This window comes from Sinocyclocheilus anshuiensis, unplaced genomic scaffold (genome assembly GCF_001515605.1).
Source record: "Sinocyclocheilus anshuiensis isolate Anshui unplaced genomic scaffold, SAMN03320099.WGS_v1.1 scaffold481, whole genome shotgun sequence".
NCBI classification, from domain to species: Eukaryota; Metazoa; Chordata; class Actinopteri; order Cypriniformes; family Cyprinidae; genus Sinocyclocheilus; species Sinocyclocheilus anshuiensis.
The window spans coordinates 2,140,212-2,152,217 of NW_015539907.1; the positions used below are offsets into that span (position 1 = coordinate 2,140,212).

The window sequence follows — 12,006 nt, forward strand, 5'->3', positions numbered from 1 at the left end:
CCTTCCGGGAGGGGGGCGATCTGTCACACCCCTGTGGACTGTTGATTGTGGTTTCTCCCTCTGTGTCCTTATTTGGTTGTTCCTGTTCTCGTTATTAGTTAATCACCTCATTGTGCTCACCTGTCTGCCCCTCGTTATCTGCCCTATATCTGTTCCTGTCTCTTGTATTCGAGTTGGTCGGTTATTGTGAATGTTACCCCGAGTGTGTGTGTGTGTGTCTGTGTGTGTGTGTGTCTCTCCTTCCTGAATCTGCCTTGTTGTGTCTACATTAAAAGTCATTATTGGAATCCTTGTCGTCCTCGTCGTCCTGCCTGCCTCCACACACCGTGACCGTGACAGCTGTAGCATATATTTGATACGTATATGTTAAATGTATGATTTTTCTTATCCCTTCCTGTTAAAATTGTTTTATATTCATTGCTATTCTTGTAAATTAAACTAATAATAAAAAAAGGGAATCTGAGGGAGCAAAAAAAAAATCAAAATATTGAGAAAATCACCTTTAAAGTTGTCCAAATGAAGTTCTTAGCAATGTATATTACTAATCAAAAATTAAGTTTTGACATATTTATGGTAGGAAATTTACAAAATATCTTCATGGAACATGATCTTTACTTAATATCCTAATTACTTTTGGCATAAAAGATTGATAATTTTGACCCATACAATGTATTGTTGGCTATTGCTACAAATATACCCGTGCTACTTAAGACTGGTTTTGTGGTCCAGGGTCACATATGTAGTCGACAATTAAAATCCTTTTATCTTGATGCAGTGCTTCATAGACAGGTTGGTAGGTGGTCTATAACGGTTGTCTAGGACGTATGTGTTTACGCTACAAATGAGAGGTTTGAGTGATGTTAATGGCAGGTGTATAGGGGGCCTATATGTCAGGGGGCATATGAAAAAAGACCATCCTTTAGTTCAGAACATTAGCAACTATAATCATCAATGCTCAGCAGTCAATTTCATGTGACAATATTTCAGCATTACTAGTATTTAATAAATGTAGACAATGATAAATGATAAACATGGACTCACTGTGTAGCCTGGGGCACAGATACAGGCCCCAGTCAGACTGTGGCAGTCTGCTCCATTAGCACACTGGCACGGCACTCTACATCCTTCTCCATAGTAACCCGGGGGACAGGTCTCATTGCAGTATAGACCCGTCCATCCGGCTGTACACAAGCATTCACCTGTCAGGGGGTGGCAGCTGAAAAAGAGAAAGACAGATTGACATTTAGGTACAAATATGCCTAAAGAAACGTTGTGTATACGGCATCTAAACAGAAACACTTTGGTTTCCAGAACAAGGGAGTCAAATCTGAGGACTAAAACTATTTGAGTTAATCTATCCTGGTGTCTGTGAGCTCCACTCAGATAAATGGGGTGTCCTTTCTCTCCTTCATGTAGTAATGAGCCCCAGTGTCTCAGGGCCTAATCTACCCATACCAGGCATTAACATTGCATTAGCCAGGAACGCGGCTAAGAAATAATAAATGAAGCACAGGTCGTGATAAAGAGCAAGTGCTATGCTACTGTTGAAAGGTGTTCGAATTTTTTTTTGACTTGCAAGTCAAATGAAGTCAAATGGAGCTCTCTACTCACCCATGGCTCCAGAGGTTAACTCGAGAAAAGTTGGCAAAAAAAGTAATGATTGTAAGACTGAAGGAGTGGACTCCACAAAGATGTATTGTTTGTATGAAATAACTAGCTGAATTGTTATCTTCAAAGTGTGAGGAAATTATGATCTAAGCAGCACTGTAATTTAGTATAATTAATGATATAAGCATGATGAATTTAATCATGTCTTCTGAGTCATACCTTTGCATTGTGTATATAGAACAACTTTTTAAAACTGGCAGAAAATAAATGCAAAAATGCATGGAAAATGACAAATGATGTGAAAAAACAAAACGAACAGTAATTTGACTTGGAAAGAAAATTTTTGTACTGTCTATTTCTTGATCTTTTTGTCTGCGGATTTTGTTTGGCAAATATTTATATATATATACATATGAAATTAATTTGATTAACAAGGATATAATGTAATTAATTCAAATATTTTTTAATTCAAATATTTATTAGATACAATGCATCCAGAAATATACTGGTTTACAAATTTTAGACAAATGTAGAATTTCTTTTCTTTGCAGGGAAATAAAGTGCATTGTAGGGATGCACTGATATTAGAGTAATTAAATTACTGCAAAATTCTTACTGAAATTTCATGTTATGGACAATATTAAAATTCTTTACTATTTTGTCTAAATTAACAATAAATAAATAAATAAATACAGCACTAAACATTTAAAATGTTTTAAATGCTACAAATGAATTTAGGCATCACAATATTTTAGAATACAACACGGATATTTGTTTTAAGATTTGCTAAAGATTACATTTAATAGTATTAAAAACTAGATCATTAATTTGAAGTGAGCATTAAATGATAAAGGTAATCTAACTGTAAAATAGGGCATATGAGTATGCAAAATAAAAAAATCAATATTGGCCAATATCAATAAATAATAAAAAAACTGTAATATCAGCTGATAACCATTATGGTACTGATATGCATTCCTAGTCCATTGATTCTCATCAATTCCAAGGTTATCATTCATAGTGTGGTAGCGTGTCTCACACCTGAGTGTGTTGGTGGCATTACAGGGGCAGTATTTGTCACAGATGAGACCGTAGAGGCCTGGTGGACAGAACCTGTCCTGGCAGTGAGGCCCTTTGAATCCTGTATCACACAAACACGCTCCGTTGATGTGGTAACACTTGGCCCCATTCTGACAATCACAGTGAAGGGCACACTGGGGTCCGTATTTGCCGACCGGACACTCTTCCTGGCACCTGGGAACAGTGAGGGAAGAAAACCCCAAAACAATGTTTTGTATGCATTATTCGTTACTCAGAGCGGCTCTGTAAGAAAAAGGAGCCTGTCAGAATAACACAAGCAGAATTAGTAGACTACAGAATCATTCTAATCACAGGGTCAAGGGTCAAAGCTTTGGGCATCTTCTTTGGTACCTCAGGTTCATTAGCCCTTGGCTTCACCTGGGACTGCAGTCATTAATTACTGTGAATACAATTAGACCCCGGCTCATTCTCTCTGTTGAATAGCAAAGTGACTTAAGGAACAACGACTTCCACAAGATCTTCAATATACAATCCTGGCAGAACATCAATCTTGAGTGTCCAAAGAAGCCATTAGGAGACAGATAAATAGCTCAATTAAATTATAAAACGGACTAGGTATGTTTCATGTTGAAATTACACCAGTGTCGTTTGTATCAGGAGAGACGGGTGTGAGAAGGACTTACGGGAAGGGAGGAGGGGGTACTAACGCAATCTGAGATTATTCCTGCTGGACTAATTCACCTGTCACAGACCAAATGAATGAGGGCAATTTTGTTAAATATTAGAGGATAAGAAGTGTCTGTCCTGAAAGTGTTTTAATTCTGCAGACAATCACCCTTACTGCGCTAATAAACCCTAAGCTGCTGCAGAAGACATGGGGAAATAAAGGCACTGAGCAATTTCAATTGGATCCTAATAAAACTCCATTACTGGTAATTAATGGGCAGAAACTTAACAGACCAGTGCGGATCTCGGAGCGGGATCAGTCGACACAGGGAATGTAAACACAGGGCAGTAAAAAAAACAATTAATCAATTATTCAGCAACCAAATTTTGCAGGCTTGTTAACAAACTGCTTTTGTGGTAGTTTTTTTTTTTAAAGACACAGAGTAATAATAACAGAAATAAGATCAGAACTGGGTATTTATTTTACCTGTGGCCACTGTATCCTGCAATACACTGGCACTGTCCTGTAATGTGGTCACACAGTCCTCCATTGCGGCACGAGCATTCCTTGCTGCAGTTGATCCCGTATTTGCCGAATGGGCATGGCTGGGCACACACAGACCCCTGTCCAGAAAGTGGGCAGAGAAAATTTGGGAATCAAATGAAAGTCAATCACGACCATTAAAGCTGCACTGATTTATATAGGAACAATTCACTCAAATAAATTCAGTCATCATCTACTCCCCATTTCAAACCAATATGACTTACTTTCTTTCAATAGGAGACACTCTTTAAAGGTCCTTTCACACCATGAAAGATAACTACTGTATAGCAATAACTATACTTTATAATACTTTTTAACTACTAACTTTAAATGATCCAACTTTTTAAAGAAGGGTAGCTTCTGATTCACTGTCAATGGAAAAAAAATCTTCTTAAAGTGATTCCAACAATATTGTTCCTCTGTGTCATTATTGTTGTAGCTGTGGTGTGGACTTCATATTATCATGGAATTAGAACAATTATTAAAACATTATAGTTATATTTACCATCCTTGGTGTGAACATTTAGAATAGCATTTCTCATAAAGGTTTGAAACAACAGAGGGAATAAAGGATTTTAGATGAACATACAGTATATAGAATCAGTGTATTTAATCTATAAAATTAAAGATTAAAGAATTATGCAGAAACACATAATTTGGCCCTCTAAAAAAGGCCATATTTTATATATCTGTAGCCACTTATGTAAAGCTGATGATAGTACACGATCACTATCTGATCCAGTCTTTGCTACTGTACCTTTAAGACCTTTAAGCAAGGTTCCTTAATCATTGAATAGGAATTGAATCATTGAATTTATATGTAAACAGTTCATATGATAATGAACATACACAGTTATGAGGCCAATACTATTACAATTTCTAAATGACCCATTTTTGCAGTTTAGTTTTAATAAACGATTAACTGAAGATGGAGCATTGCTTTGTGAATATTAGAGTATGTCTACATACTGTATCACATTGAACTCTTTTCAGAAGAGAAAGGAAACTTGTGTTTTAGATATGTCCTCTTTACGAGTTTGAGATGATGCAAAGGGAGCAATAATGAGGCTCAGCAAACTTCACACAATTTGTTTCCAAATAATAACTTCAGCTGCTCTGCGAGACTCAGATCAGTGTCATTTCTTCCCCACTTAGGTTTGTGCATGTATCTACATTCAGATTCTCCTCCACCCTTCCTTCATTTACCTCTTAAACTCTTTCACCTTCCCTCCATTCACTTAACCCTCCCTTTCTCCTTCTAATTACCCTCTCTTTTCCTTCCTTACTTCCTTTTAAGCATGACTCACCTCCTCCGTCGCTTCAGTATCTTGCCCTTTTACTCTCCTTCACTTTCTGCCCCCATTCCTTATCATCTGTCTCCTCATCTTTATTCCTCTCTGTTTCTTTTCTGTCTTTTATTCTCTCAGTTACTTTCCCTTTGTCCCCCACTTCTCCACCCTTTCGGTCCTCCTGTGTGCAGCTTCTTACCGTCCATCCAGCAGGGCAGGAGCATTCTCCAGTGATGTGATGGCAGGTTCCTCCGTTCTGACAGGGGCAGCGCTGCTCGCACTGTGGTCCATGACTTCCAGAGGGACATCGCTCCCCACAGCTGCCGAACCACAAGAGCAAACACTTGAAACTCAGGCAGTCATTGCAAAGGATTGCAACATAAAACACAAGAACGTTCAAAGACTTTAGAACAAATGCTTCAAAAATTTTTTTTTTTAAGTAACCTTATAAGAACTTCACAGTGTTTTCACTATGCTAACAATGAATATAGACAAAGAGTAAGTATATAGTACGTAGATTAGTATGGGAGACTGGGGCTAGTTGTCACATGGGGAAATACCCAGAAGGTTTTAGGTTAAAAATCTCCAGGCCCGAAACAATTGATATTTTAAGGATATTCAATTTTTCTCCCCCATAAAAAAGAGATACACTTCTGTTCAAAGTTTGGGTGGCTAAGATTTCCTGTTTTTGAAAGAAGTCTCTTAATATGCTCAAAAAAGCTGTATTTATTTGATCAAAAATACAGTAAAAACTGTAATATTGTGACATTTTATGACAATTTAAAAATAACTTTTCTATTTTAAAATGTAATTTATTTCTGCAAAACTTACTATTTAACGGCAGGTTCTCATTGTGGCAACACAAAAGGTCACAAAAGCTGAATCTGGATCCTTGGCAAAGATGGTGTAAAGGTTGAATAGCTTTTTTGTAGTCAAGAGGTGTGTGCCTATACAGAAATTGTCTTTCAAAAATAAACCTACCCTTTTCACCAGTGTAACAACTTGCCCTTGTCTCCTCTATATAAAGAATATATTTCAGGAAAGACATATTAACCTTCATATCTCTATATTGCAAACCGGTTTTATCCCTGGTACTCACATGGGACCCATGTAGCCTGGTGCACATATGCATTCCCCCGTCTCGGGGTGGCAGGTGGCACCGTTGAGGCATTGACACTGCAGCTGGCAGCCCTTGCCATAGTATGCAGGCTCACATTGATCCTCACAGCGCCATCCTTGGTAGCCGTCTGTGCAGACACAGGCTCCTGTGATGGGGTTACACAGGGCCCCATTCTTGCACTGACAGCGGTTGCTGCAGTGGGGCCCCCAGTGGCCACTTTCACAACCTGAAACACAGAGAAGAAAGAACACTTTTTTTACACCATCCAACTAAAATGCCGCCACACTCCAGTCAGAGCTGAGGATGGAAACTCTTGCTTATCAGCACGACTCGGTTGTATTACATTCCAAACGGTGACCTGTAATCCTGGAATTGCCAAGACACAAGATTTGTGAAGTCATAGGATTTTATCACAGAACATATGCAAGTTTGTACAGTGTTTTGTAAATACAAGTGAATCCCACTGTGAGTGGGGATTAGCTAAAGCATAGATTATTTACATCCCCTCATATATTCTTTTTAAATTATCAACGAGCTAATACCATGCTGAAAGCCAATGCTATCAATAAAATGGGTGAAACTGCAAGAAGCTAATCTTGCAAACGCACCTAAAGTGGCCCAGAGATGCTATAAAAGACTGACACAGTCATTCTTGTGTTTACGCAGTATTAGCTAGCATAAACGGCCATAACCACCAAAGACATCAATTTTCGATTTTTTTTTCTTTTACATTTATTTACACCCTTGCATAAATTTTACTGCATGTATCTGGAGATATTTTATTTGACTCTAAGAGCACTTTTGGTTTCCCTCATCACCACATACTTTAAAAATCAGTGTTAAATATTAACTCATGCTAACTTAGTGGATATTTCTGCATCATCACAACTGTTCAAATGTTTGAGGTCAATAAGACCTTTGTTTGAAAGAAATTAATTCTTTTATTCAGCAAGGATGCAGTAAATTGATCAAGAATGACAGTTAAGACATTTAAAATGTTACAAAATATGTGACCCTGGACCACAAAACCAGTCTTAAGTAGCACGGGTGTATTTGTAGCAATAGACAACAATACAAGATATTTTGTAAATTTCCTACCGTAAATATATCAAAACTTAATTTTTGATTAAGAGTAATATGCATTGCTAAGAACTTCATTTGGACAACTTTAAAGGCGATTTTCTCAACATTTTGATTTTTTTTGCACCCAGATTCCAGATTTTCAAATAGTTGTAGCTTAGCCAAATATTGTCCTATCCTAACAAATCATACATCAATGGAAAGCATATTTATTCAGCTTTCAGATGATTGACCCTTCAAAAAAATTGACCCTTATGACTGGTTTTGTGGTCCAGGGTCACATATTTCTATTTCAAATAAATGCTGTTCTTTCAAACTTTCTATTAATCAAAGAATCCTGAAAACAACAGTATCATATTCAATTTGTTTTAGCACCAAATCAGCATATTAGAATGATTTCTGAAGGATCATGTGACTAAGCATGGAATAATGGCTGCTGAAAATTCAGCTCTGCCATCACAATAATTAATTACATTTTAAAACATATTAAAATAGAAAACAACTATTTAATGTAAATAAATATTAAATTTTTCTGTATTTTTAATGAAATAAGTGAGCATAGAGCCTTTTTTTTTCAAAAACAATTTCAAATTCTTACAGATCCAACATTTATGAATAGTATCTGTCATTTAGAGATGATGTTTCATCCAAAGCAATATACAATACATGTTAAAGGTACCATATGATTTAAACAACCTCAGAAACTAGTCCATATTTAACCACTGAAGTGCCAGATGCTTGACTAAGCTCAGAAGGCTATTTTGAAAGTGGATGAAGCCCTAATGAAGACTGTGTGCTGAGAGACACCAGCGTCCGTCGTCTATGCCAGACAAACACGAGGTGGATGATCAGCACTTCGAGAAGACAGCTTGGCACAGAGGGGGGTCATGGAACTGGCGCTGTGGCGAGTCTTTCCCAGGAGGTGCGACGTAGGCCGCATTAAGTAGCTCAAAGAGGGCAGGAGGCACGTTATTGATTTAAGTAAATCTGCTATGGATGAGTTCTCCTGTCGGTTGAGCTCTCACACCACACAAATGACCAGGGCACATTAAAGGCAGGAAACCTGCGGGAGGTCAGTGAAGACGGATGAGCTGCTCATCGTCTGCTCCGCTCACAGTCAATCAGCACTCATCACGCTTCTCTTAGCTCTCCCACGCTGATGAGAGAAAAAGAGCAGAAAAACACAACACATCCACCGTTTGCCTCACTCACCGGCCCCCGGACATCGTCAACTCCCCATCAGCCACAAAGTGAGCGCTTTCACTTTCAAACTGGGACGCAAACAGTTTCCCTCCCATTCAACACGGCAAATCCAAGTCCGCCGGCCTCTTCATCTGCAGACATTCTGAATCATTGCGGAGGAGGACAAATAAAGTGGAAATCTAGACAGAGCTTAATTTGCACAAGTCTTTTTCTCTGGTGCTCAGAAGCAGCACAAAACGTTGCCATTGAAGACTCAAAGCCTCTTTTCCCCCCACAGCGAGACGCCTCAGCACATTTCCTCCTAAAGCCCATTATCTCGGCCCGTCTCTTCTGCGTTTAGTTTCAGACTCGCCGCAGACAGTCTCTCACTGCGGGCCCTCTGACAGTATTTAGCGGTGATTAAAGAGTCAGAGATCATTTGGTGCCACGGGCAAGGCTGTAAAACACACAGTCTTATTCCTATTTCTCTGTGTTTAAAGTATCTAAAGGAAAGCTTCCATAAGGATGAGTCTAATCGGAGATGAAGGAAGAGCGGATGAGGGCCCCGTTGGGGCGATGGACGGTGTGTGTGGGCAGAGATTCAATGGTAAGTACACCAAATGGTCGACCTGCAACACAACCCCCATTAAAAGTGCTCAGCATTGCACAAACAGGCTAATCAAAGGGGTGCGTTTGGGGAGACAACCGATGCTCCTCTTCACAACAAACTTGCACCTTAAGGCATCTGGACTGAGCTGTGAGCGTGCGATTGTGTACTGTACTTTGATAAGCAGAAAAATGTAATGGCCTGATTTGATCAGATGGTTGAGAAAGATCTCAGCGCAGGGCAGCGCCATGCACAATCCTGTGAGAATACCTAATGCTGCAGGCCTGATTTAAAAATTATTAAGGCTGACAAGAAAAATTCTGTATGTATTTTGGTGCTACGTTCTGCCTAGAACTGTGTGCGCAGCTAAATAAACACGAACATCACAAAAGGCTAATTAGGGAGAATTCCAGAGTCTAAACTCTTGTATTTTCTAGGAAGACAAAATATCTCACTCCTGTGGAATATAGAAGCCCTGCTTACGCTGTCTGTTTTAATAAAAAAATCTGTTTTGTGTCGGAGCCATAGCCTTCAGTGTAGTGCACCTACATATTGCACAACTGCGCTTAATTTCTCTCCTCTTCTATCGCATCCTTTCTCTCCTCAAACTGTCAAAGGCAAAATTAATCAAAATATAACTTAAAAAAAAAAAAATTATAAAAACTTTATATAATAAAAATGTATTTTATTATTATTTTTCTAATTTAATTTTTTGTTTTATGCCATGTGAAAATCTAAGACTGTTTTATGGTCAAAATTCAGAGTAAAAAAAAACAAAAAAAACCCCTTCTTCCCTTTATTATCATTTTCTGTCTCACATGCAAATAAAAGGCAAAAATAAAACTTTACAAATAAAAATATATTTTTTGGAAATAGGATTAATTTGTAATTTTATTATTTGGTTGTTTTATCCCACATCTGCATCCAAGGTTATTTTCATTGCAAAAATTAGGTTAAAATCAATTTTAAAAAAGTTAAACCTATTAATAAAAAATACAAAAACAGTGCTTGCATCACTCCCTTCCTAGCATTTCCTATCTCTCCTCACAGTCAAATAAAGGCAGAAAATCTATTTAGAAACTATTTTATTTTTATTTTATTATTTGTTTGATATCACGTCAGCATCAAAGGCTATACTTTTTTATGACTAAAATGAGTGTAAAATCCATAAAAAACAGGTAAGTCAATTAATAAACATTTAAAAACGGCTCTTTGCATCCCTTCTCTTCTAGCATTCCCTGTCTCTCCTCAAACTGACATATAAAGCCAAAATGCCCAAAGATATAATTACATACAGAAAGATAAAACCTATACAATATCTTTAGATGTACTTTACTAAACACATCCTTTACTAAACTTTATGAACAAAATCTCTGTCTGATGGAAGATGGAAGTTTTTCATCCTTCAATAAAAACACACACGTAGGTCTTGTATGGCCTATGACATTTTGCATATACTACTTCATGACTAGATTTAAATGAATATATCAATCTTTTGCCAATCTACCATTTGCCCTTTTATCATCCAATTGATGGACCGCAGCCATCTAGATGTTTGTAACAGAGCCAAGGGTTTCTGAATCAGTGTAATAGGAAGCACTGTACAAGAGTGTGATTACACTGTCTCTATCACAGCACACAATGCCTCCAGGGCCAATTACTACTTCCTTGCACCCAGTCCAGCCCATTCCACTCTTTTAATTAAAGCTCCAGTGGTGGAGGGGAAGACTCTAGTCAACCCCTTACACCCAAGTTTGAGCTTTTGTGGTTAATGACTGGAGGAAGTGCATCCAGACAATTAAACCTGCAGATAAATGAAGATCCCAAAGCTTGGCAGCTGAACTCTTGTGTTTGGGTTCATCTCTGCTATGCCATGATGAATACAGGATGGGAGTTTGTCTCTACATGACAGAGTGTCTTAATTACTGAGCAATGTCACAGCACCGTGTGCTACGATGACGGTTAGAGTGAGACCTGTTTTGTGCCAGTTAAATGTGTTTTTCAGAGCACAGGTTATACAGAATCCTTATTAAGTCACTGAAACAGTGTGCAGCTTCAAAGAAGACAAAAGTAAATTAAAGTATATGGGCAAAGTGGCATAAAAGATACAGAAGTTTTAAAATATACAGCGAACGGGAGATCCAAATGTGCTCTGATAAAATATTCTGTCCAGTGAGAAATAAGTGAAGATTCATATTCACTCAGAAACCTTGGCTGACTGGATTTAGACTGCAAGAATAGAAATGTTTAACAATTATAGGTCCTGCACTCCTATTACCTCACAGGTTTTCTGATTAGGGAGGAGGGAGAAGAAGAAAAACGGCCAAATTAGATCATTTCAATAATAAATTAATTTTCAAAACATCTCACAAAAGTTGTTCACATAGACCTCACATGACAACCTTTGGAGGTAGAGTAAATGCCATCCAATCATTTGTCTTAAAGGGGTCATATGATGTTGCTAAAAAGAACATTATTTTGTGTATTTGGTGTAATGAAATGTGTTTATGCGGTTTAAGGTAAAAAAAAGCCAGCTATCCAGTGCGTTGTGATTGGCCGAATACCTCAAGTGTGTTACGGAAATGTTACGCCCCTTACCATACTGTGATGCCATGTCTGGCCGGAGCGACGAGACAAAACCAATAAAGCCCATTATAAATTAGGCATTTGTTGCATCCAGTGGGGACATAATTACGGATTATAATGACTTATACTGTCTTTTTAGAGTGAGAGGCAGCGGGCTAGAGTGAGAAACGGCCGGTGGCTAGAGTGAGCGGCGGCCAGCGGATTCGACGAAGGAGCAACCACATGTGACGACCCCGGGCTGGACTCCGCTTCGTCCACGGTGAAAGCCGATCCGGCGATCCAC

The 12,006-nt window shown here is 38.3% G+C and overlaps 1 protein-coding gene across 3 annotated transcripts in view; it reads right to left on the reverse strand.

Moving 5' to 3' along the window:
- Positions 1-12,006, reverse strand: part of LOC107686294 (multiple epidermal growth factor-like domains protein 11) — a 128,516-nt gene that overhangs the window by 40,023 nt on the left and 76,487 nt on the right. For all 3 annotated transcript variants that reach the window (XM_016483235.1, XM_016483236.1, XM_016483234.1), the window contains 5 exons: positions 6,248-6,494; positions 5,348-5,468; positions 3,803-3,939; positions 2,650-2,862; positions 1,042-1,216 (listed from right to left, as the gene is read on the reverse strand). In XM_016483235.1, the coding sequence (XP_016338721.1) occupies positions 1,042-1,216; positions 2,650-2,862; positions 3,803-3,939; positions 5,348-5,468; positions 6,248-6,494 (893 nt within the window). The remainder of the gene's footprint in view (positions 1-1,041; positions 1,217-2,649; positions 2,863-3,802; positions 3,940-5,347; positions 5,469-6,247; positions 6,495-12,006) is intronic.